This window comes from Megachile rotundata, chromosome 10 (assembly GCF_050947335.1).
Source record: "Megachile rotundata isolate GNS110a chromosome 10, iyMegRotu1, whole genome shotgun sequence".
Taxonomy (NCBI): Eukaryota; Metazoa; Arthropoda; class Insecta; order Hymenoptera; family Megachilidae; genus Megachile; species Megachile rotundata.
In genome coordinates, this window is record NC_134992.1 from 6,279,703 (window position 1) to 6,307,419 (window position 27,717).

The 27,717-nt window shown below is 33.4% G+C and overlaps 2 protein-coding genes across 25 annotated transcripts in view; one reads left to right on the forward strand and one right to left on the reverse strand.

Moving 5' to 3' along the window:
• LOC105664309 (uncharacterized) overlaps nucleotides 1-4,963 on the reverse strand; it is a 105,493-nt gene extending 100,530 nt beyond the window's left edge. For 18 of the 19 annotated variants that reach the window (XR_013039611.1, XR_013039603.1, XR_013039600.1 and 15 more), the window contains exons 1-2: nucleotides 4,815-4,963; nucleotides 4,538-4,667 (exon numbers count right to left, since the gene is read on the reverse strand). Coding sequence is in view for 1 of the 19 variants with exons in the window: in XM_076536360.1 (XP_076392475.1) it covers nucleotides 4,538-4,580 (43 nt within the window). In the remaining 18 variants the exon portion in view is untranslated. Of the gene's footprint in view, nucleotides 1-2; nucleotides 2,040-2,129; nucleotides 2,223-4,537; nucleotides 4,668-4,814 lie in introns of those variants that run through there. The other variant, XR_013039606.1, reaches the window with a different exon arrangement.
• Nucleotides 1-27,717, forward strand: part of Nrx-1 (neurexin 1) — a 583,956-nt gene that overhangs the window by 49,460 nt on the left and 506,779 nt on the right. The gene's annotated exons all lie outside the window — the stretch shown is intronic.

A 27,717-nucleotide genomic window follows, 5' to 3' on the forward strand; every position in this document is an offset into this window, starting at 1 on the left:
AACAAGGTATCGTGTTTCCACTGTTCCTTATTTTTAAAAATCTACGATTGAATCGATTTAGTTAAGAAAGGAACAGCTGCTGTAAACGAGTACCCAAAGGATATTTTCTTCGAAACTTTACTAGATTATGGCTGGATATCGCGTTTGCAAAAATAACGCGAAAAGAATTGAGATTCTTTTTACTAATTTTGAACTTTACTGAATTTCACTGAATTTATTATCGAACATTGCTTTAGAGTCTTTTATGTGCGAGTGTTCAAAATTCCTACATTCCTAAATACTCAAACCAAGTTTCCAAATATCCAAAATTTCTACATTTATAAATTCTCAAGCTCTAATTTTCTAAATGTCCAAACTTTCAAAGTTCCAAACCTTAAAAATTCCTACTATGTCATAAGATTCAGAAATTCCGAAGTTCTAAAGCTAAAAGAAGGTATAATAAAAAGTCCCAAAATACCAAAAACTCAATGTTCCTAAATTTCAAACTCCGAAAAATTTAAACTCTAAAAACCCAATACTCCAATATTCCAAAATACAAAAATTTCTAGGTCTCAAAGCTGAAGTCCCAACGTCACAAATCCCACATATGGTATAATCCCACATATGACCGTACAAAGTGCGACAGTAATACGACTTCGAGATAGTATCAGCGCGGATTAAAATTGTAAATTTATGGATCTTGCTATTAATTCCAAAATCTAAAGGATTACCTGATTCTATCCTTTTACGACCGGATACATGTCGATAGAAGTTAAAATTTGTCCTCTATACGCGACTACACATCTAACGTTATTTTATCTTAGTTTTGTAGGAATGCAGGTCAACGTTGGATTAAGGTCCAGCAATACTTATATACGTAATCGCCTTAGAACATGATGTAAGAGTGGCAATTAGCAGTCGCAGTTACACGGGCCAACAAATTATACCCGGTTCTGTGTTCCAGTTACTTCTTTCAATAAACAGAATTAAACTTCGTAAACTGCCTGTGACAGAAATAGCATAACTCCACGACCAAATCTTATTTGCACACTTCTTAATATTCGAGTAGTTATGATGGCTTTTAGTTGATATATTGAATTAAATAATGTTTCCCATTATTTTAGGACAAATATAGTGTTTGTTGAATCACAATAGTTTATTTTGGGTTAACCTAATTATACTTGAAGTATAATGCTTTATTTTTGGCCATCCTATTCATATTTTAGCCATACTGCTTTATTTTGTATCATCCTAATTATCCTTGTTGTATAATGCTTCATTTTGGATCCTAATTATCCTTGAAACATAATGCTTTATTTTTGTTCATCCTATTTATCTTTTAGCCATAATGCTCTATTTTAGATCATCCTAATTATTCTTGAGCCATAATGTTTGATATTTGATCTTTCTAATTGTCCTTGTTCCATAATGCTTCATTTTGGATCATCCTAATTATCCTTGAAACATAATGCTTTATTTTTGTTCATCCTATTTATCTTTTAGCCATAATGCTCTATTTTGGATCATCCTAATTATCCTTGTGTCATAATGTTTGATTTTTGATCATTCTAATTGTCCTTGTTCCATAATGCTTCATTTTGGATCATCCTAATTATCCTTGAAATATAATGCTTTATTTTTGTTCATCCTATTTATCTTTTAGCCATAATGCTCTATTTTGGATCATCCTAATTATCCTTGCGTCATAATGTTTGATTTTTGAACATTCTAATTATCCTAGTGCCATAATGTTTTATTTTGGATGTTCCTAATTATTCTTGAGCTACAATGCTTTATTTTGGATCATACTAATTATCCTTGAGCTGTAATGCCTTATTTTGGATCATCCTATTTATCCTTGCACCATAATGTTTTATTTTGCATGATCCTAATTATCCTGGAATCATTCTGGTTTACTTGGGATCATCTTTATTGTCCTAGCACCATAACGCTTCATTTTGTATCATCCTAATTATCCTTGCTCCATAATGCTTTGTTTCGGATCATCCTCTTTGTTCTTCAGTCATAATGCTATATAAAGCACTTCAATTACTAAGTAACTGAAAATTGGAACAATTTTGTATCTATCTTGCAAATCAATAATCATTTATTTAAGTATAAATCATGCGAATATATTATGGAATGCTTACAGCAGGAAATGAACATCTCATTATTCAAATTGTGTTTCACACATCTGTCCTTTGTGAATAATATTGTGCTTCGTCCAACCTCAAACATCATATCTACTTGTCCATATATAATTTACAGAAAAAGTAGAAGAAAATTAGTAAACACTGTTCGTAAAATATTCAATATTCTTCTCAAGATTGAGGAAAGTGTCAAAGAGGGATAAATGAGGTATCTTCTGAACTGAAGATAAAAGGTGAAGTTGCTGAATTATATGAAATCCTATTATCACGTGCTTTGACACAGTGTATAATAGTTGTACGTAAATTACAAAAGGAAGTCTTCGGATCACTTTGTAGAAAACGACCGATATTACGTGATAGCTCGACGGATTAAACCAAGTCCCCTCTTTAAAATGCTATGTACTGTTAATCGATCCGACGGAAATTACGTGTCCACTTCGGTACACGGTGCCATTTTAAAAGCTGTACGCTTCCAGCCTGCAAATTGAATTCCAAAGTCGTTCTGCTGCAACGGTTAACTAACACTGTCGATGTTTGCGACAGGCAATACTGCAGCTGCTGTTATTGCGAGTGGAGAACGGGAACATGTGTAGAGGAAAAAAGAAACGCAAGGCGAGAATACATTTCACCCCTCCGGTTTCGTAGTTGTAATTTGTCCATAAAGGAAATGGAGCTCGTTCGTAATTACCTGGTTTAACGTATGTTACTCGTAATATTTTCTCAAGTATTGGTTCATCCACGCGATACCCGAATTGATTATTGCAGTGTTTGTGGAGCGAAATAAATACACACGTTGCGGAAGAATCAGTTATTTTTAAGGTAATATCGGTTGTTAAAGATACTTGGTATCTTTCGAATAAGAAAATTGTGTACGTGGACTACCTATAGTATTGTATAGGTACAGTGGACTCTTGTTATATTGCAGGATTAGTCTATTTAAAAATTTTTTGATTTATAGGGTTTAAAATTTAGAAATTTGGAAAATTGACAATTTGGAAATTGAAAAATTGAGAATTTTTAAGTGTTGAAATTTTAGGATCTGGGAATTTGGAAATTTAGAAATTTGGAAGTTTTGAAGTAGAGAAATTTTAGAATTTTAGAATTTTGGAATTTTGGAATTTTGGAATTTTGGAATTTTGGAATTTCAGAATTTTGGAGTTTCAGAATTTTGGGTTTCAGAATTTTGGGTTTCAGAATTTTGGAGTTTCAGAATTTTGCGGTTTCAGAATTTTGGAATTTCAGTATTTTGGAGTTTCAGAATTTTGGAGTTTCAGAATTTTAAAATTGAAAAATTAAGAATTTTAAATTGTAGAAATTTCAGAATTTGGGAATTTGGGAGTTTTGAAGTAGAGAAATTTTAGAATTTAGGAAGTTTTAATTTTAAAGATTTTAGAATTTTAGGATTCAAAAATTTAAGAATGTGGAAATTAAGAATTTGCAAAATTAAGTATTTAGGAATTTTGAAATTTTAGAATTTGGGAATGTTGAAAGAATGAAACTGAAAAATTAAAAATTAGGAATTTTGAGATTCAGAAATTATAAAATTTGAAGTTTGCTTTCACTTTTAAATAATTAAGGATTACAACATATATCTTATTTTAATTTGAAGTAATTATTAATCTTCTATAACCTAATAACTCTGTAATCTAAAATAATTATCTAATATGAAACTAACAAATATTAACTCTTTTATATAAACAAATATTCCTTTTAAAATTCTTCATAATTCTAAAATCAGAATATAATAGAAAAAAACCTATTTCAGCATTAACCTAAATTGTATACATCATAAAATACGAGATATACGAATAACATAAATACAATAATTATTATTAATGAATCTACAAATTCAGTAGAAACATATTTCAAAATGATCAAAGTTTCAAAAATAATATTATATAGTAATAAATAAAATAATTGAAAATATTTTCACATCGCATACACAGAAATTTTCTACAATAAAAATAGGAAATATTAAAATTACCCTGATATCGAATGAATGTCATTCGCTTTAATTTGAAATCGTTACTTATAGTAAACGGCGCTGTTCAGCCAAACATTTACGACCGCCATCGAAACTTTTCTCTGTTTACAGCGGTTCTTTTTTGTACGGCTATATCGTTAAACTTACATAAAACGTAACATTCTGTTGCTAACGATAGAACAGCGTTAAATTACGAATCAAATTTAATATCCGCTTTAATTCGCTACTGAAATGAAGTTGACCGTAACCGAACTGTATATTGCATATTCGAATTTTTCGTAGCGCAATGCTCAACAGTTTGGAAATATAAAAAGCATGCGGTCGGATCAATTTATCAGGCTGAAGCATTTAAACGACCAGCGAATATTTTTCGCAAAAATGTTCATTTATAAATGGCAGCACAAAACAGTTATTAATGACTTACCTGGAGACTCGGATGCCTCGAAGTTTCGAACACATTTTTTCATTGAAATCCACTGCAATCTTTTCGATGATTTTGTTACAAAAACTTTTATATTTATCGAGTAATACACATGCTTTTTTGTACACAGTCACTGAAAAATAAAATAAACTTATCATTGACTCGTTAAGGTTATGCAAACGATTTTACTAATAAAACATTTGACAGGTTATGTTTGTTTACACCAAATACTACGAAATATAAATTTTATGTACAAAACAGCACGGGATTATTTACTTACACTCTTTTTGATGTGCATTTTACGATTCGCTCCGTTTACAGTTCAAACCAACCATGTTATTACAGGATACGATTTCAACTGTCAAACCGCGTTTGTTTTAGTTGACACAGCTTGATTCACTTCAGCGCTGTGATTAGTCGATTGCAGGCAGCCATATTGATACAATTGAAAACCGCTAAATTCAAATTATATTTGTTGATTAATTATATGTAAAATTATATTTTATTAATTAGATGTTATAATTATATTTTATTAATTATAATTATATTTTATTAATTATTTATTATATGAATTATATGTAAATTATATTCGTTGACGTAGCACTTATTAGAACGTTTCATACTCTGATGAGCGCGAACTTTCAAAATATTGTTCACAATAAAATTTGATTGAATTTTCTATTTTAATAAAAAATATAAGAAAAATATAAGAGGTGTTTCTCACAAAGCTGAACTGAGACATTGATAACTGTTGGATTTTAAATTTAAAAAATTAAAAATTTCAAAATTTTTAATTTTGTGTAACTTCAAAGACACAATATTTTTGCAATTTTTCTGTGGGTCTACTATCATTATAGTTACAGAACTATGTTCTCAATGCTTCCTTTATAAATCTGTACAGTTTCACAATTTCTATACTATGTCGTACACAATATTTTAGAGTCAACAAATATTGTATCATATTAATAAATATTGTGTTAATATGTTATGTCATCTTATGGCATGTTATGTCATGTACCACATTATGCTGAGTATAAAGAAAATTATTAAAAAATTTGTTGAGTGGAAACCAGGAAAACAATTGAATGTTTGCATGGGGGGCCTACGACGCCCCCTCTGGTTACATACCTGTGCGATTGTAATGCAGCGCCACCAAGCCCGCGCACTTGCTTCCGAGTTTTCTTTGGCGCCGGTTACGCGTTGTGTTCGTTTCAATGAAAGTGTCATGAGTGTGTCGACAAAATCCACGCAAAACAGAAGAAGAATGCAAGAGCAAAAGGAATTCCAGGCTGGCGCAGAACACCCATTGTCCGGCAGGCTTTTATTCCGCGGAATTTCAGCAAGGCAAGTCACCCTTTTTTAACGCGCTCTAAAGCACTTCTTTTCGACCAATTAATTTGCGCTCAACACCGCTATTACTTGGTACAACAAGAAGAAACGTACATAATGCTGGCCCATTGTGTTATGCATGAAATTCTCTCTATTTTGTCAGAATAATTTCGTGCCATTGTTCAACTTGTTGTTGCATACGTGAAAGTGTTACGTAGAAATTGTTAGACGGAATTTTACTTCCTATCATAACGGTCGGAGAAGATGGCGTCTTCTCGCGCCAACAAATTTCGCGGTTATTTCTGTTCGAAAATGTTTGAATTTTTCTTTCTTATAACATTTTATATTTTATAGTTAACGGGAAGAGACAATTTTAAGCAAATTAATATAGTAGTAGTGAACATTCAAAAACTTTTTGTGACAAATTGAATTTCGTTCTTTTTTTTTTAATGTAATATGGCGACCACCATTTTTGCATAAGAACTAATTGATCCCAGTTTGATTGTGATCCCACAGTACAAAGATAATAAGTTAATAACAGGCTTCAATTTAAAGTTTAATGATAATTCATCGAGTATCTTAATATTTAAACTTTCCTATTTGTTTTAATATTCCTGTAAATAATTACCGCTGACAAATAAATTTCAAGAGTAAAAACCTATGTGTCCGCAAAATTTTCTTCAAGCAAATAAGAACACCCCTGTAGAATAACACGATGCAATATTTACACAGGTATAATAATGTCGAGGGAAAGTGTAGGGGTAGGGGATAACGATGTTATTCGAGCATGTAATGTGTACATTTCAAGAATGTATTAGAAGCGTGACACAAGAAGCGCTTAAATTATACCAGGGACGTAGAGACGATGTCTGGCCGTCATTTTCCATAAGAGCTAAGACAACCGTAGACAGGCTTACGAGGCACATTATGCGGAGATTCGGTGATTTGCATAAAGCTGGTTCGTGCTGTTGATTCGGTCGAAAGAGAGACAGAGAGACAGTCGGCTGATTATAGGATGAATGAGGAAAGAGAAGCGGGGAGACAGAATAGACAGAGAGCGATAAGAGGATTGCAGCGAAAGAGAGACACTGGCTTCCACAATCGCTGAAATTTCGCGCGATGGATCTTGTCGAGGCGAATGCATAATTTCAAGTTGTAATGCAGTCTTATCAGAACGATTGCTATATGGATCGTCGAAAGTATTCGTTCTGGGTGATGTCTGATTGCACGCTGATTGTCTACCAGGGAATTCAACTCCGTCAGGAATTGATTGATACGTGCATTCCTGTCTACGAACAGGTATGAGATAATGAAGTGAACGGTTCTGCGAAGCTGCTGAAGACGTTTCCGCAAGGTATTCCGCTATTCGAGGAGCCAGATGGGGCCTTTTGTTCAAATATCAGGTCACTCAACATGTAACTTTAGCATATTAGACTGTAACGTTCCTGTGGAACTTGGGGACCAATTTCATCCGATTTTGGAAACTTGATGACTTTTAGTCGCTGTGACTTTGAAGGGACAACGTTTCGAATTGATAAATTTAAACACTAAAAATTATAAATTTCTAAGTTTGTAAATTTTTCCACATTTTCTGTACCTAGTCAAACTTCCTAAATTTTTAACTATTCAAATTTTCAAATTCCCAAGGCTACACCCTCAAATTAGGATCCAAAAATAACTGTGTCCCCAAAATTCTGAATCCATCCACAAATTTTCAAATTCTCAAAAATCTGTATATTTTGACAAATTTTCTCTGGGGAAATCAGAGTTGGCGTCGAGTGTATCTAATAATTGCAGTATGACGAACACACTAAACGTCATCAGTATTTCAACACCCTCGGGTGCCACTACAGATAGAATGTTCTTCGAATGAAATTTCCTTTGAATGAGCGCTCAACGATGTTATCGATCTTGTCGAACTATCGCGAAGAGCCGAGAGTAGTTGAACAATTGGTTGACGGTTCTATTGTCGCAAGTCCGCCTTCTTGGATCTCCGTTTCAGTGTCCTTAACCTACCAAGTGGAATGGCCACTCGACTCCTCTCCTCCTCTGTTCTTGTCCTCGTAATTCTGTCTCTGTACTTTTGGAGAATCCTTCTAGCCTCTGTTAAGGGAGACTTCGCTCTTAGATTGGACGGAAGTTCGTCGCGTTAAATTATACTTACGGACTTCTCGTGAGACACTTTAATAGCGGAATCCCTTCAGGACGACATTAATTAAGGTTTGACGGGGTAAAGATTGCAGGTAACGAGCGTAAGAATGAAACAATGGATTAATTTCTTTTCGGTAGTTCAGCGGAATTTTTCTGTATATTGCATTTCCGTCACCTTTTGCCCCCGTTATTATTTCACCATTTTTAAGCTCGGCCTATTTCTCCTGAAAGTTTTCAACGCGCAACTTCGTGGCAGAGTGCCTGTGTCACGACCATTTTGTGTCCGTCAGATTCAGACGTGAGAGGATTTTTTCTCTGAAATATTATATGTTTATTTATATATTATGTTTATGTAAATTATTTGTCGAAGAGTTTCATTTAATTTCATAACTCGGATTTGTTGCAATGATAATTCCTTCCCAAATACTATATGTTCCAGAATATATTTTCAAATTTCTGTATTGTCAAACTTCTATATTTCCTAACTTTTATTTTTCTTTACATTTCTCTATTTTTATAATTCTTAAGTCTCTATATTCATCAACTTTTATATTATTAAATATCCACATCCCCAAGTTAGTCTAAAAAATTTTATATTCCCATATTTCTCAATTTCTATGTTCCCAGGTACATTTTCAGATCTTCATATTCCCCACTTCTACATTTCCAACTTTATAATTAAATTTCTACATTTCTCTCCCAATTCCTGTATATAAATGTATACATCCCCAATTAAGATCATTCTAAAAATTCGTAATGTAATGAAAAACTCGTAAATGTCGTAAGAACTTGCGTTAGTTCTCCAACAATTAGTACATCAACCATAAAGTGCACATAGGATAAAGCGTTTCAATTTTAAGGAGGTCAAAATTTCATCGTCATATCATAATCGAAATCTTGACACGAGGGTGTATCCTCGATTATATGAGCAAAAACAGACGAGGGTAAGAATAAGAAAAAGAAACGTTATCCATTATTTCAGGATACGTGGGAACGGCAACGTTGAAGTAAATCGCGCTAGTTTCATCTACGATGTTGAAGAAGGGCGGGGGTTGATTCCTGCTAACTTCACCGCCCTCACGGCCTCGTCGTCATCCTTTCCTGTCGAGACGGTGGCAATCTTCCTCGTCTTCGACGATCTGAAGATTTCCTCTCGATCTCACGGCGAGATAGAAATGCCGTGGGTCTCCTCCAACCCCCTCGAAACGGCAAAGGTTTCAGCCGTTTCCACTTTACTTCTCTCTTTTGCCCCGTGCCCGTACCTTTCGACTCATCCTCGATTTCCTCTATACGCCAACACGCCCGATGCTTCGATTCCGACGGAAAAGAGCCCAAGGGTAGACTCACGGATGAATATTCCCCCGGTGAATTCATAACGTTCGTTTCGGGCACGGGTCAGTGACTCATATCCTTCCAGGACGAACACCCATCTCCATTCCTGCCACGACTATCCTTTTTCTCGGAATTCAATCTAACCGATAATGAAACACCGACGCTATTTACTAAGCTGCACCTTAAAATTCAATTTTTCAAATATCTTCGAAACTTTAACGTTCTCCTTTCGTGATACTTCGATGGGATTGGATTGTATGATATCGGAAGGGACATGATATCTGGTGCAACATATTGGAGTCTTCAATTAACTTTTTTTGAAAATGTAATTCAAGTTTCTAGGTTCTCAAATTTTAAGGTGAAATTCGGAAGCTTTTTAATTTGTAAACTATGGAATTTCTAAATTATCAAGCTCGCAAATTTGCAAAGTATAAATACTAACATTTCTTATTTTTAGGAAGTAATATAGCTAAATGCGCGAATTTAACATAGCCATGTTTATAAATTCATAAATTTGAAAATTCTTTTATGTAAAACTTTAATATTTTGTTCTGTGTGAAACTTTATCCAAATTTGCAAATTCTCAGAACCCCAAATTCCTAAATCATCAAATTCCCAAACTTACAAACTTCCTAATTTTTAATCTTAAATTTCCAAATTCCCAATTATATAAACTCCTTTATTTCTTATTCATAAATCTCCAAATTCAAAACTTGTCACGCTTCTCAACCCCCAAATCTCCAAATTTTCAAATTCCTAAATTTCCAAATTCTCAAACTCCCAAATTCCTAAATCATCAAATTCCCAAACTTACAAACTTCCTAATTTTTAATCCTAAATTTCCAAATTCCCAATTATATAAACTCCTTTATTTCTTATTCATAAATCTCCAAATTCAAAACTTGTCAAGCTTCTCAACCCTCAAATCTCCAAATTTTCAAACTCCTAAATTTCCAAATTCTCAAACTCCCAAATCCCTAAATCATCAAATTCCCAAACTTACAAACTTCCTAATTTTTAATCCTAAATTTCCAAATTCCCAATTGTACAAACTCCTTTATTTCTTATTCATAAATCTCCAAATTCAAAACTTGTCAAGCTTCTCAACCCCCAAATCTCCAAATTTCCAAATTCTTAAATTTCCAAATTCTCAAACCCCCAAATTCCTGAATCATCAAATTCAAAAATTTCCAAATTTTCAAACCCCCAAATCCCTAAATCATAAAATGCCCTTTACAAATTCTCAAACCCCCAAATCCCTAAATCATCAAATTCAAAAATTTCCAAATTCTCAAACCCCCAAATCCCTAAATCATCAAATTCCCAAATTTACAAACTCCCTAATTTTTATCCCTAGCTCACCAAATTCTCAAACTTTCAAACTTTCTAAACCTCCTACCCTCCAAATTCTCAAATTCTGAAATTTCTAAATTTCCCTAATTCCAGCATTCCTCGAAAAAATTATTTCCATCAACCTTGACGATTTATAACGTGTGCGTGAATCCTTTTTGTGGCGCACTCTGAAACCCAACCAAAAACAATGGCGGCAGCAATAGCAAGTCAGGCCTAGTGGAAACAGAAGACGAGTTAGCCGGCATAAAGCAAACTCTCGCAGTCTTCACTTCAATTCTCTACTTGCTCTTTCCTTCGTGCGTTGGCTTACCTTTTAAGCCACTTTGCCCATGAGCACTGTATTCTCATGATTACTCATTCTCGTGTTTCTTTCCTTGCGTTGTTGACGCTGTTCCGCTATGAAAACTTCGAATCACCTTCGACTTTTATCTTTTCTCTGCTCGAAACTTGATGGCTTGACTTGGTCGTTTCGTGTTCCATTGTCGATCGAACGGTGTTGCGTTTTATTGAAATTTTCTTCTTCCACGATTCACTGTATGTTGTTGTGTTCCTTAAGTTAAGATACTGCTGCTTCTTCTTTTTTTTGTATTGTCAAATTATTTTTAAGCTTAAATTATTCTGAAGTAATTTTGACATTTGTTGCTGCTTGTTCATGTTCATTAATGTTTATTAACCTCTTGCAGTATTTTGACGAGTTAGACTCGTGACGCACTTACGGTTCAAATACGACAAATCTTGCTTGAATATTTAATATATTTAAATTTGAAGTTCAAGTCCAATTATAATTTGTGTAATCAAAGACCGTTGAATGCAAAATCGTCACAACATTTTGACTTTTTTAAATGATTTTAATACTATTGCAGTTAATAGCTTCTTCTGACTGACGCATCTGACACACTAATCATACAGCAAAATAAATACAGAAACAATCTTTTGAAATAGAATATCAATTCAGTAATAAGATTAGGTGAAGATTGAATTGAATAAAATTAACCTGAACTTATTCTGAATTAGTTTTGATATTTGTAGCTTTTTTGTTCATATTCATTAATGCTTATCAGACAAAAGTAAAATAAATACAGAAACAATCTTCTGAAATAGAATATCAATGCAGTAATAATATTAGATTAAGATTGAATTAAATGAAATTAAGCATTTAAAGAATGAAGAAATAAATAAAAAATTAAAGTATGAAAGCAAGCAACAGATTGCAAGATATAATTAATATAAAACGTTGGTTATCACGTGAGTTATTCGAAAGAGAGCATCAAAGGTAGCGAGGTCAATCACCTTGATGAAGCGGTCACAGGATCGGTGCGATAATACGTCAAACGTATAACGATATATCAGTGCATCGATATCCCTTGAACGTGCTGTGGGTAACAACACGGTGCGATGGGCCACATCAAAGAAAACTCTTTAAAGCGATATAATTAGCGACGTCTTTGTAATCGGCTCGGAAAAAAGAAACAAGCGGTCGTTAACGATGGTAGTTTTACTTTTTACCGGTAGAGTCTAAAGATAGTGAGTTTCACTAGCGGCAAGAATGAAAAACATCTGACAGGGTAAATGTACCGTTTGTGGTCACTGCACCGTGTGTGTTTACCATTTATTTCCGTGCATTAATTTCTCGTTGCGTTTTCACGTATCTTATCGATAACAGAGCAATATAAAACTGTAGTTACTATCAAATAATTACTACACAATTTTTATATTCTGGTGACTATATGCAAATTTTGAGAGAATTATTTTTGGTAGGATGATTGACAAATGCGTTCATGTAAGTACAAATGTGTACAAACACATTTTTATAACATAAACGAAAATACATACATTTAACTTCTATGAAAACGTCCACATGTAATTTATATTATACAAAGACACATTTATACTATTTATCTAAAAAGAGCACATATTCATCTAAAATGCTAGTTTTACCATTTTACTATTCGTCAATTAAAATATCATTTAACAGAAAGCATTAAACCTCGATATTCGAATAATTTCTCAGAGCGTAGCAACTATAAAAATTCCAGTTCGAAAACTTTTTCCCCAAGTAAAAATATAAGATCCCTGCATAATGAAGCATAAATTTACCTGAAGCGAATCACCCTATTCTTGTCTTCCCGCCTTTCTTCAAGCATTTCTTCCCGTAGTTCACAGAAAATTACGTTCATGCGAAAGTCTGTACGAGAAAAATTTTCCGATAAAAGTGTATCCCTTGTAAGAAAGACATACAGGTGTCTCTTTCTGCGACGAGCAGGAGCATTTCCTTGTTTCCTCAAAGTTTCTGTTGTATATAGCAGAAGAAAAACTTGTAGCTGCGAATCAAACCGTTGTTAGCCATGGTACCGTGCCAGAATCTTGTCGTTAAGATTCTTTGAAATTGCCGAAGTGTCAGTGGCACAACTTCGTAACAACGTCGACGAGAGCCATAGTTTTCGTGGAAGAAACCACCGAAACTGACGAAAAAAATGGAGAAAACGTATTCTTGTGAAACTAAATTTACGGGACGAATAAGAAGTATATTATCGTAATAATCATTGTTAGTTCAATAATTGGGTTTTCCTAAAATAGGTTATGTCGCGATTGAACCATTTAATCTCTAGATTCATAGATTTGTAAGTTATTAAATGAATGGATTTCTAGATTTTTAGATTTGATTTTGATGTGATTTTTAGGTAAACTTTGTCTAATATTATACAAGTTTTAGACAAAGAGTATACAATCAGACAAGTTAACTTTTTAACAAAAATGAATGTCATATTAAAGAAAATCTCTTAAATGAATTTTACAATTAAAAAAAGGAAGCTTGTGAATATATCAAATGAACTATTGATAGTTTCATCATTAAGCGCTTAACCTATAATTTTCTAGGCAGCTGTGTTCTCCACAGCTAGCTAATTATTGTTGCAACATTAAAACAACTAAAGAATGCTAAAATGTTAGGCACGTTTTTGTGAATATATCAAATGAACTATTGATAGTTTCATCATTAAGCGCTTAACCTATAATTTTCTAGGCAGCTGTGTTCTCCACAGCTAGCTAATTATTGTTGCAACATTAAAACAACTAAAGAATGCTAAAATGTTAGGCACGTTTTTGTGAATATATCAAATAAACTATTGATAGATTCATCATTAAGCGCTTAACCTATAATTTTCTAGGCAGCTGCGTCTTCCACAGCTAGCTAATTATTGCTACAACATTAAAACAGCTAAAGAATGCTAACATGTTAGGCACGTTTTTGTGAATATATCAAATAAACTATTGATAGATTCATCATTAAGCGCTTAACCTATAATTTTCTAGGCAGCTGCGTCCTCCACAGCTAGCTAATTATTGCTGCAACATTAAACCAACTAAAGACTGTTAAAATGTTAGACACCTTCAGCTGATTATACAGAGTGTAATTAGATTTGAACTTAAAATTATAGTGAAAATACGAGTCATATTCCAAGTACGTACGTCACGTGTGACACGTAATTATAGAGGTTAAGGTTTCATTAATTCGTCAATCTGAAATTTCATCTCGTTCTCTCCAACATGCATCTAAGTTGTCGTGAATGGCTTCGGTTTCCATCGGAAATAGTACGCGTCTCAATCAATAACCAGCAGTTACAAATTCATCGGCTGGCCGCATAATTGTTTCAAAGTATTCGTCGGAGGGAATATTCCGGGAGGTTTAATCGAAGATGGAACGGAGTTAAAACACAAGCCCGTTACCGGTAATCAGATGGACTTGATCCCTCGGGAATGGGAGCTTAGGATGTTCAATTCGGGCCTGGGAACGTATCGGGATATACTGGCACGCTACGTGAGCGTAATTGAAAGTTTCAGACCGACGCCAGCAATGGCGTACACCATCTCATGTTGTTCACTCGCAGTTTCGCTTCTTCGACGAACTTGTCGGAAAAGTGCGACAGAGAGAAACAGATAACTGTGCGAACTTAAACATGAGCTAGATAGAAAAACCGTGGATGTTCTTTTGCCTGAACGAATAGAGGCCTTTTTATGGCCGGAGGTACATCGAGCTCTTTGCAGAAAGTAGGAGGAAAAAAACACTCGGCGTCGAGAGGAGAAAATGCGGCGGAAAACCCCTTTTCCCGATCAGAATGAGTGGCTTTCTTGCTTCTGTTCCTTGACGAACGTTTTCGAACTACTGTTAACAACCATTTTACGATTCATCGAACGCAAAAAACGCGAAACCCGAGTTTAACCCACCCTCTTCACTTCTTTTGCGTTCTTTGAAACAAATCGTGAAGTACTTTTTGACGTTGTTGTACTTAGATTTATGATTTTAAGACTTTTGTTATTGCAATTTACTGTATCTTCGTTGTAGTAATTCTGATCATTATGTATTATATGTTTTGAAAGACGAGTTCTGTTACTGTGCATGATTTTGAGGTTATGGTTATTGTTAAAGATGTTTGATTTGATAGAGATTGACTTTGTGATTGTATTGCATGGTTATTATTTCTGTGATAATAATTGGCTATGTCAAACGTAGCTCGACTATATTTAGCTCAAGTAGCTCGATTACATTTCTCTTGGATGTTATAAATAATTCAGATAAATAGACAGGTTAAATATACTGTTTATGTACTTATAGTAAATAAAAAATTTGTTACACATTGTACATTTTATTGAGCATCCTTGATCTATTTTGTAAATTAAGCAGTTGTTAGGTAAAATAAAGGAGTGTTTCCAGAATTATAACCTAAAACTAAAGAGATATTTCAAGTAATGAGAGTATAATTCCAATAGCGCGGAATTCTTGGAAAACCGGCAGCATTCAATTACACGTTCCAATTAATATGGACGTTGACAGGAGCAAAGATGTCAGGAAAGCAATTGACATTCGTTCGGATTTGTTCGGTAATAATACTCGAACGGGTAATTGGTGAAGAATCTCGTTCTGTGTGACGAGCGCGAAATTGGGTTTGCATCGGATGGAAAAAGGCGCGAGCAAGAAAGCGAAGAGGATTCGCGTTAGTTGAATAAGGACAAGCAGACAGGTGTTCGCATTAATTTATACTGGAGGGGAAAGTTTGACGTGAACGAATGGTCTCTGCGATCGTGTAGCCACGCGAACCGCGCCCCGGTGTCGATGAAATTAATTGAAAACTTGTTTATTTATTGGCGGTCCGCTACGGCAGAGAAGCGACCTGGAAGTTTTTGGCGAACGTCGGCGAATCGCCGATACGCGAGAGCCAGTGTGCGGCCAGGAGGTAATTGGGAATAGGATTTGGAGCACGAAAATAATTGGTTTCCGACTTCTGCCAGGGGGTGGTATATGCAGTTATGCCATTTAACCTAGACCTATCGCTTATCCGACTCGTTTGCCCGATGTGTTTCCCTCTCGCGTCTTCCGTTTCCGCGAAACCGATCGGAACACGTTTCGAAAAGCCGATTGCATTTTCATCCCTGTAATATCCCTGCCATTCGCCACCAATCAAGTCAAATTATTTCTTTCTTCTCGTTCATCTACGGTAAAGGTATCACTTGTCTAGTTTTTATAATTTTTGCACTTTTGATGAAAGCTCACATCTGTCGCGTTTGTTCCTTCACGGTCATCTTGTTTATATTAGCATCTCTCTCAAACTTGCATCTTCCAAAAATCGACTTTATTAAATATACGGTATTACCGTCCAAGAATACATGACTAGCCTACGGTAGTCTAGTGATTAGTGCTGTACTTGTAATAACTTCATTTTTGTAATCATCGAGCCTCATACATCCTCACACATCTCCTTACTCACACATCATGAAGGGACATCTCCTTACTCACATCATGTATGTATATGCATCGTTAAGTGTTGACCGACATTTGCCAGTCAAATTTTAAAACAATTATATGTGAAGTGAAGTATGCTTAATGACGAACATTTAAATTCGTTAATATGCTTATCTCAGTTTCCGTAATATTACCTTGCGTTAATAAATGGCTACCAAGTTGCATAAATTCCTCAAATAAATGGCTCCACAAAAGAAGTTAAGTGGTGTAAAAATTCTCTGAAATCGTACAATGACCAAAAGAGAAAAAAGCGAAGAAAAATAAGCTCACTGAACAATTAGGAAATGAATTCAGTCATTCGAACACAATCAATTTCGCCCAGCTACGTGCATGAGTTTCGCAATTATAGTTGAAAGTTGCAAATCCTTTGGCGGGAAAAGTTTCTCCGAGCGAAATAGCGAGTGAGATCGAAGTTCAACTTCTCGTGCAAGCTGGACTATAGAAAACGACGAAAAAATAGGAAAAAAACATCATCGATTGGCGGTCTCGTTCGCGGATTGTCCGACAGGATATTGGAAATTGAAATTGCCGGCACGGATCACCGGACTTTGGCGCAGTTTCCACGACGAAAAAAAGCAAATCGGCGAATTGAAAATTAATGTAAAGTAAATAATTGATGTTTAATATCGGCGGGAATATTTAAATGTCGGGAAGATTTCTTGGAACAAGGGAAGATAGAGTACACATTCGTAAATTAACAGGGAGGATTCGAAACTACGAAACAAATAATTGCGTTCGCACGTTTCCCGGAAATTATTCACCGGTCAGGAAATTGAAATTTTTTTAAATGTATACAGTTGACTTTAACTTAAATGGAGGCAGCCAGCTACACTTCCTTTCACGAGTCATTCGTAATTGGAGCAAGGAAATTGAAATTGAAAGATGCGAGGATTTGCTGATACATTCGTGAATGGCGGGCGTACATCAAAAAGCTGAAGTCAAAGGAAACATATGAAAAAGAAGCGTTTGTGGAACGCACGCATTTTCGAAAATTCAAACGGTGTGAAAGGTATGATCTTTAGACGAAACCTGCCTGTGAACTCTGAATGCTTTATCGTGTTAGGCTGTTTGGTAGCATATGAGGTTTGGATACGTCAAAAGGTTATTTTAGTGATACAAATTTTACGTGCGTGATATATTAATTTTACTTAGATTTGGTAATTGGTAATTTTGGTAAATATTTTTTACAAAATTTTTATTGTACAGGATTTTTATTGACTAGATGTTATTAGTTTGTATATTTAGTAAAGAGAGATGTGAGCTTCCTTAGAAAAGATGGCGATGAGAGGGAATTCATTTTTTAGTATTTCTTGATTTTATAATAGTAAAATTTAAAATTACATGTTTGAGTTTTTGGAAATTTGAGAATTAGAAGACTTGGGGAAGAAAAATTTGGAATTTTTTGTGTTTTGGAATTTGAGAATATGGAAATTTGAAGATTTGATGTAAGCATTTGAGATTTTGATAAATTAAATATGGGAGTATGAAACTTTAAGACTCTGAGAATCTAAAAATTTCAATATTAGCAAACTTGAAAAATTTTTAAATTTGGAGTTTAAGAATTTGAGGAGAATTAAAAAATTTAAAAACTTGTAAATGTTGTAAAAATTTCCAAAATTCAGTATCTGAAAATTTAAAGAACTTCAAAATGAACTTGAAAGAATTTCAAAGATCTTCAAAGAACTTAAAAATTTCCAAATTTCAACAATTCATCTAAGACCGAAATTTCTAAATTTAAGAATTCGGCATTTCTATATTTTAAACATTTAGAGCATTTATTTTCGGAATCGCATATTCTGAAAATTTAATAATTTGTAAACTTGTTGCCACAACTCGCGTTTCAAAATTACAGAATGTTTCGTCCGAGTCATAATACCTGATAACTTTTATGTATTATAGCAAGTGATGGTTCTTTCCTTTCATCATCATTTTCCCTAGAGAAACCAAGCATGTTTCCCCAAACTGGGGCAAATTTCAGCTATTTTGTACCCGAAGATACGGAAAATTGATAGGTGTTAGAGATGAATTTCGTAATGGGGACTAGCTTTTCGTGACACAATTTTTCTTGGGTGCACAGGTGCAAGTGCATGCCCTCGTTTCAGTTTAGAAGTTAGAAGCATTCCCAGACACTCTAAAATATTTCAAAACGCACATTTCTATGATTCTGAAAGGAACTAAATTCTGATCAAATCTTCTACATGGCTGAATTTCATCAAAATTGAATGTTGTATTTCTTTTTAAAATTTTATAATAATTCGTAGTTCGTTTGTGAATTTTGTGCTCAAATTAGAGTGTGAAGCAGAGATAGATATTTAGATGAAACGAAATTGAAATATTTTATTACTGAGAATGTATTGGATGATATAAAACTGTTACGAGTGGAATATATTTAATAAAATTAGACTATTATTAGTAGAACATGTTCTATAATATAATAAATAAATTATTTATTAAGAAACGTTTTTTGAATTTTGTGTAAAAGATGCTGTTTAGAAAATTATGTAGAGTTCATATAATGTATGTTATAAGTTATCAATTTTTAAATTGTAATTAATATGAAATATAGTAAATAGGGATAAATAAAAAAATAGTAATGTAAATGTGTTTAAATTGCAGTTACAAATATGTGACATAGTCCAGACAAATATTTTAAGAATTAAGTTAAAAATACCACGTTAGAAAGAACAAGCATTTAAACTATTCAAAATAGAAAAATAAAGAAAACTTAATTTAACAGTGATATATTTCAGTGAATATTAAAAGTAACATGTCTGGAAAAAATAATCAGTTATTTAAATGAAACTATTCAAAATAGAAAAATAGAGCAAACATAACGTAATTGAATAGATTTATTTCAACAAATGTTAAAAATGCTATGTCTGGAAAAATAACCAAAAATATAAACGAAACTATCTAACATAGAAAAATGAAGCAAACATAACCTAATTTAGTAGTAATCTATTTCAGCAAATATTGAGAATGATGTATCTACAAAAATAACCAATTATTTAAATCGAATTATCCAAACTAAAAAAAATAAGGCAAACATAACCTTTAATAGAAATGTCACTCAGCAATTATCAAAAATGCCGCACTTCAGGAAACCACTTACTTAAATAAAACTATTCAAACTGCAAAAGTAGACCAAATTTAACCCAATTTAATTGAAATCTACTTCAGCAATTATCTGGAAGTACGAGGTCTCAATATAACTTGAAATTTGATCCACATTTCGCGTGTGAAATAGACAAATCGGCCCATACTTAACGATATTAAAACGTAGAACATAATTCATAAAATATCTTTCATAATTATAGACAGAGAATATCCATCTAGATTACTTTTAGGAAGCAGTATCACATAATTCCACAGGTATTTTTGTCGATAGTGTAGCTGTAACTTAATAACCGTAATACGTTTTCCATGGCCCGCAGTTAGCTATCGAAGAATTTATAGATTATCTATAGACTCGCTATATATCACCGATCGAATGTAATATCGATACCGGTGCAACGTACAGCCTGGGATATTGGTATCTGTTGAATCGAAGCTGTTCGCCTATATTAGCCGCCGCGTTGGATTCTTCTCCTCCAGGTCTGTGCAGTTTTGACTTTTTATTCGGCAATAAGAAAGTTTTGACAAGAATCTTTATGGAATAAGTTTCGCGAAGGAAATCGTGAAAGTTGGCCGGTGCCCGGCCTTTTCCGTGTCCCTTTGTGTACTCTGCTTCTATCTCGAATACCACCTCCCGAGTCCGTTCCTGCTTTATAAATACTTGCTCAGATTTCCAATACTAATCTGATTCGCGGCTTCGCAAATCGAATATTGACGACTCTCGAACGACTTTGGCCGGGTCAATCGTGACCCAGAACTACTGAACGTAGTATAAGGTCGCCTAATGTCGGACAGCTTTCACAAATTATGCTTATCGATTAAGAACGCTTTTATTAGCATTCCATACAGTTTTTATACCTAAGTTTTGTATTCTTGTAACCTATTGGAAAGGGAGGTGAAAATGTTCCGTTAATGTGTAATTAAAGGAAGTCAATTGTAGAAATGTGAGGGTAAAACGGATTATTAGTGAGAGACTAGGTTTGTTTGGGACATTTATTATTTTAGGTGCTTTTTTAAATTCAGATTTGAGATCTGTTTGTTATAGTTTGTAATTCTTTGAGGATTTAGGTACTTTCGGGTTTTTGTATTTGGAATATTTAGAATTTCAGAGTTTGTGAATTTGCTGATTTGCAAATTTGGGAGTTTGTGAATTTACAAGATTGAGAATTTGAGAATTTAGGAATTTTAAAATTTTGAAATTTTGAAATTTTGAAATTTTGAAATTTTGGAATTTCGAAATTTTGGAAATTTGAAATTGTGGAATTTTGGAAATTTGGAATTTCGGAATTTCGGAATTTTGGAAATTTGAGAATTTTGGAATTTCGGAAATTTGGAATTGTGGAATTTTGAAAATTTGGAATTCTGGATTTCTGAAATTTTGGAAATCTTCAATTTTGGAATTTTGAAAATTTGAAATTGTGGAATTTTGGAAATTTGGAATTTTGGAGATTTGGAAATTTGAGAATTTTGGAATTTCGGAATTTTGGAAATTTGAGAATTTTGGAATTCTGGAATTCTGGAATTTTGAAAATTTTGAATTTTGGAATTTTGGAATTTTGGAATTTTGGAAATTTGGAAATTTGACAATTTTGGAATTATGGAATTTTAGAAATTTGAAATTTTTAGAATTTGATAATTTCGACATTTCAAAATTTGAAGATTCCAAAGATCTGTACATATAGCTATCTGCACTTCCCTAGAATTGCCAACCGAATAAATCACAAATACCAAAATAAATTTCACAACTTCTGAATTCGAAAAATTAATATTTCGAAAATTTAGAGATTCAAACTCTCCATACATGCATGTTTATATCTACACAAAGAAAGAGTACATTACTCAGGAGCATCCATCTTCGAGTATGAAAGTTTAACTTCTTTGAGCATCTTCGTCTTCGCATATCCGCATAAATGTATCATGCGACTAAGCTAGTGTTTAAATGGCATTTTGCGGCGGTGTACAGCTGTCTACGAGCCGCAACAAGAGAAGGTAACAGATGTAGACACGAAGGAAATTGGGCGTGAAACAGACTTTGATGTAGAAAGGAAGGATTCTGCGGTTGAGGTGGATGGAGTGTGAATAATCGCTACCCCTCTTCGTGGCCACATGGGAGGAAGAAATGTCTGTAAGAGGGAAAAAGCGCTACAATGAAACGATCTACGTACCCACATACGGGCGGTTCAAACTTAAACGATCAAACTTTGTCGGTTCTTCGAGAAATAGGAACAAAATTTCCGGCTTTTGAAGCTCGATTTCGGGATTTTACGAGTCATCGTGATTATGGTCTCTGGGAACTTTCGAATTTCTAATTTTTCAGCTTTTCAAATTTTCAGACTTTCAGATTTCAAGATTTTTAGATTGGCAGTCTTTCAGATGTTTAGATTTTCAGTTTTTCAATTTTCCATATTTTTAGATTTTCTGGTATTCAGATATTCAAATTGACAGATTTCTAGATTTCCAGATTTCCAAAATTTCAGATTTTCAGATTTTTCAGTCTTTCAGACTTTCAAATTTTCAGTCTCCCATATTTCCAGATTTCCAGATTTTTCAGACTTTCAGGGATGCAGACTTTCAGATTTTCAGACTTCCAGATTTTCAGACTTTCAGACTTTCAAATTTTTAGATTTTCAGTCGCTCAGATTTTCAGACTTCCAGACTTTCAGTCTCTCAAATATTTGACCTTTCAGACTTTCAGATTTTGAAATTTTTTAATTTTCAGTCTCACAGACTTCCAGGTTTTCAGATTTTGAAACCATTAGACTTTCACAGTGTTAGACATCTAGATATTCAGATTTTCCGACTTCCAAACTGCTATTTTTTCAAACTTCCAAATTTCTTTACATTTAAAAATTGTAATTTACAAATTCTCTTGTTTAAAATTTTTATAATATAGAATGCAGATTCCGAACTTTTTTTTTAGTTAAATGTGTTTAATTCATTTATCGAATTTGAAATTTACAAATATATTTTCATATATTTTTGTAATTTGTACAACAAGCATTATAATTTTTTAAAGTTTCAAAGTGAATATCTTCATAGTAAATTTCCAGGTATTCAAAAGAGATATTCAATTTTAATATTCTATGTATGTATACTTTCAAATTTTCTAGTTTATAAAATTTCGTATATTTCATCTGTTCGAATCGAAAACAAGAGTTATAATATTTTCTTGTGCTCCTTACTACCCAAAGGAAGCTTAAGTCTTTGTTGCATTTGAATGTACTTTGACAATGTTGCATCAGTTTGTAGAGTTATTTTTTAAATTACAGCAAGATCACAGTGCTCGTTAGTGTCCATTATTTTTGCAACAAAGGTACATTTCCATTGTTTTGTTTGTAAACCCCAGAGCGTTGTGTTTACATGTGAGTCGTTCGCAGGCCAAAGCGTCTAACTTTGTAATTTCGGCATCAAAGCATTTGATTACAAGTAAAACATTGAAAAACGTGAAAATAAGTAGCAATTTACAAATCAGTAGTACTTATTGTTCGATTGAATTCTTTAATTCTCTATCATTAACAATTGGGGCGCAAAATTTAAACGACTTTTGGCGCGAAATTGCGGCTTTTGCATTTGGCGCGAAATTTAAAACATTTGATTATCGTTTTTACAGACAGCGATTTTATTGATGTACGTAGAAAGTTTATGATACATGTATGCACTTTAAAGACGACTTTTGTGTACATTATTTATGAATAACATTTAAGTAATTTATTCTCTTTAATTTTGCGTCGACTTTCAGAAGATAATATCAGTAAAATTCAGTAGAATTCAAATTAACAGACTTGTAACACTCATTCACTTGTAACACTCAATAACAGTCCTGCTTTAATTTGTCTACTTTGTACATTTTCACATTATTTTTATTATTTCATTCACTATTTTTCTTTGCCTTTCTCTAGACAATTTCTAAAATTTTAAGATTAATTTAAATTAATTTCCAAAAATTCCAAAATCAGTTTTAAATTTATTTTCTAAGAGTTCAAGGCATCAAAATTCCGAAACATATTAAGCAGCGCCGTAAATACGTACTCTTGAATGCGAGTTTGCGTGTACGTTGTAAGCGAAAGAAAAGTCGCGCGAGAGAAAAAGAGAAATAAAACATAAACGCGGCGGGGAGTTCCGTGATATCGTTAAACGGTATGCCCTGGCCCATAAATTTCTTTAATTAAAACTTCATACCGTGTATCTGCATAAAGGGTGAAGAACCTCCTTTAACGACGACTCTCGTGCTTGTTCATATTTACATTCTGTCACGCGGAACGCGAAAGCAGTGCGTAACACAACCACGTGTCAGAATAGAGTATTCCCAGTTAATGTCGTCGAGTGGCTATTATTTTTCACAACGAAACGGTATAATTCATTATACCACTTAACCGAGTAACTTCATTCGCTTTTATAAATAAATAATCTCGCGATATGTCTCATGATTATTAATCATTTCACTTTGTACGGATTAACGGAAAATTTTACTTTGTCGGCATTTTTATTTGCTTTGTGCAAATGTAAATGTTATAGTACTGTATAGGGAATTTAGTGTTTTAGTGCAATTTAGTATTGTGTCATTGTGGCAAAGTTTATAGTTTGAGAGAATTTTATGTTGTTGTTTATGATTGTTCGCAGGATCAATCGATAATTTAGGAATTTAGGAATTTAAGAATTTACGAATTTACGAATTTAGGAGTTTAGGAATTTAGGAATTTAGGAATTTAGGAATTTAGGAGTTTAGGAGTTTAGGAATTTAGGAATTTAGGAATTTAGGAATTTAGGAATTTAGGAATTCGGGAATTTAGGAATTCGAGAATTTAGGAAGTCACAAATTTAGGAATTCAGGAATTTGGGAATTTATGAATTCAGGAATTTAGGAATTTTGGGATCCGAAAATTGTGGACTTTGGGAATTTGAGAATTTAGGAATTTGGGAATTTAGGAATTTAGGAATTTAGGAATTTAGGAATTTAGGAATTTAGGAATTTGGGAATTTAACAATTTAGGAAATTGGGAATTTAACAATTTAGGAATTTGGGAATTTTGGAATTTTGGAATTCTGAAATTCTGAAATTCTGAAATTCTAGAATTTAGGAATTTAAGAATTCGGGAATTTAGGAATTCGAGAATTTAGGAATTCAGGAATTTGGGAATTTATGAATTCAGGAATTTAGGAATTTTGGGATCCGAAAATTGTGGACTTTGGGAATTTGAGAATTTAGGAATTTGGGAATTTAGGAATTTAGGAATTTAGGAATTTAGGAATTTAGGAATTTAGGAATTTGGGAATTTGGGAATTTATGAATTCAGGAATTTAGGAATTTTGGGATCCGAAAATTGTGGAATTTGGAAATTTGAGAATTTAGGAATTTGGGAATTGGGAACTTTGGGAAATGGAGAATTTAGGAATTCAGGAATTTGAGAATTTGGGAATTTAAGAATTCAGGTATATAGGGATTCAGCAGTTTAGGAATTTTGCGGCTTTGCAATTCAAGAATTTAACAATTCAGCAATTCAACAATTCAACATTTCAACAATTCAAGAATTCCAGAATTTATGTATTTTAAAATTAAAGAAATCAAGAGTACAGGGATTGAGGCATTACAGAATTAAAAATTGAAGAATTCAGTGACTTGTTACTTTCAGTATTTCGAAGTTTATTATCTCCAGAATATCTAACTTCAAATTTGAAAATTTTTGTTGAAGTCTTGCTCCCTTTACATGATTTATTTTCATCCAAAGTCTGCATCGAAACATGCTAGGTTCTATTTATACAAAAATGACCTACGTGTTAATGAGTCATCTCCATATCCTTTACACGAATTCAAGCAGTTGATAAAATTATCTAAAAAGTATGTCGAGGACGAAAGGGTAATGGAAATCGAATTTCCCTCGAAAAATACACTAGCATATATCATAGCATGGTTCGTACTTTTAAGAAAATTGAATTTGCAAACACGTAAAATGAGCAGGTATGAATATATTTCTTCTCACTGAAAATTCCACATGTACTACCTTTCTTTATTACACTTTATTGTATTTGTACGTCAGTTTATTGATAACTTCGATGTTTGAAAAAGCTACATGGTTCACTAACGATCCTATTTTTCAATTTAACGATACATGTTCACCGAATTCCGGAGTAAAATGGTTTCGCTGTTGCTCCAATTGTTAAAATTGAACGCATTCTGCGCTCGTATATGCATGCCTATACGCGCAATATGTACGTGTACGTATTCATGCCTTCACCGGACACTTGATTTGCAACAACATCGTTTGTTATATTGTTACAAATACAAACAGTTTCCATTGGCTTTCATTATTACTATTCGATGTTATTGGTCGGCCGTTTTATAGATTTCATCGCGTTGCCCGCAGTATCTTTTCTGCCAGAAAACTTCGATAATACTCCTCTCATCCTGCATATTATTTGCATAGAATTATAATTGCAAATTATTCTCCTGAAGAATCGTTCTTCGTGTTGCAAGTTCGTTATCGAGACTCGCGTTTACGGTGAGCACGCGAATTTTATCTTCTAGTAAAAAATTTAGTTTTATTTCAAATTTTATTTGTTGTTCGTTCCATGACTCGTTAGGATTGTTATAAAAAATATTTAATTCTGTTTAATATACATTTAAAATTTTCATAAACACAGGGTGTTAATTTAAAATATTTATATATTTGAAAAAGAATCACCGAATTAAATTACCACAAACAAGATTATATATTTAGAAAAAAATTTACCAAATTAAACCATAATACAGATGATTTAAAATTCACTCTCCGTCAGATTCAATCAATTTATTAATCAATCCGACTTAATTATAAACCGCTTGATAAATCAGTTGACTTTAATTATAAATGTCCGTATCAACGACAGGAATGAAATATGCATCCCCATCGATATTTTTGAAACCCAAATTACGTAACTCCGAAGATATAAAATACTTTCATTTTATTTATAGCAGTCGTTTAAAGTCCGTACTCTCGTGGAAATAAATAAATGCATAACATTCAGGGTTTTCAGAAATATCCCGAAGCGAATACCTAGGAACGTAGTGCAGCTAGTATCTCCCGCCGAGGTTGTCGACAGTTAGGGCAACACGTAGCTGCATAATCGTATGCAGATGCACGACTGGACGTACACTCATCCGCCAAACTTCATTCGTACTCCATATGCAAATCGTGCACTTGCAGCGGATCCGCCGGTAGTAGTTAGTACTGTATGATCGAGCGACTGGCCTGTTTCTCTATTGGTACATCGGTTATGTTTCGTATAACACTTAATGACCTAATTGCACACTCACTGTCATAATAACATTAATAACCATATTTCGTATGGTACTAACATGAACCTTGTAACGGAATGTAACATTTTTAACCTCCTCATTCGCGCTCACAGTTCAAGTACGATAAGTCACATCAGAATTTTTAATATATTGGAAGTATAAGACTAATTATAGTTCAGGGTTTAAGTCCAATTATAGCTGAATAATAGGTAGAGATTTTCACTTTCTTTATTTATTCTAATATTCCAGCTGTGAATAGCTAGGTCTGATCTAAATCAAGGGGATAAACTAAATGCAAACTAGATTCATCAGGACTTTTATTACTTCGAACAGTGGTGTTGTAATATAGTCATTTAGAGACAGTGAAAATGTTGGTTGTCTGAATAGAGCATACATAGCCTACATCAGATACCATAGCTACTGCTATATGACTGCATACGAATTTACTATTCCTTCAATTTGTTAAACGCTGACAAGGTAATAAATATTGAAGCTTGACTGGTTGATTGACTGACATACACGACCAAACACAAGCTATTTTTAGTTCAGATTCATCACAAGTTTTATCAGAATTAATGACTGATTGCGATGTTATTGGTCATCAGACAAAATCAACATACCCAACAAATACATATTTGCTTGGAACGTTTTCAAGGAACGTTGCTTGTATTATTCTTGCTTGGACAGCAATGTCCATAAAGTATAATTATTTGGAACCTGCGAAATTGTTGATTGTCTGAATAGATCACACGTAACCTCAATTCGCACCCATAAATATTGCAACCTGACTTTATACAAATTTACTATATAATCATTAAAAATATTGAAAAAATT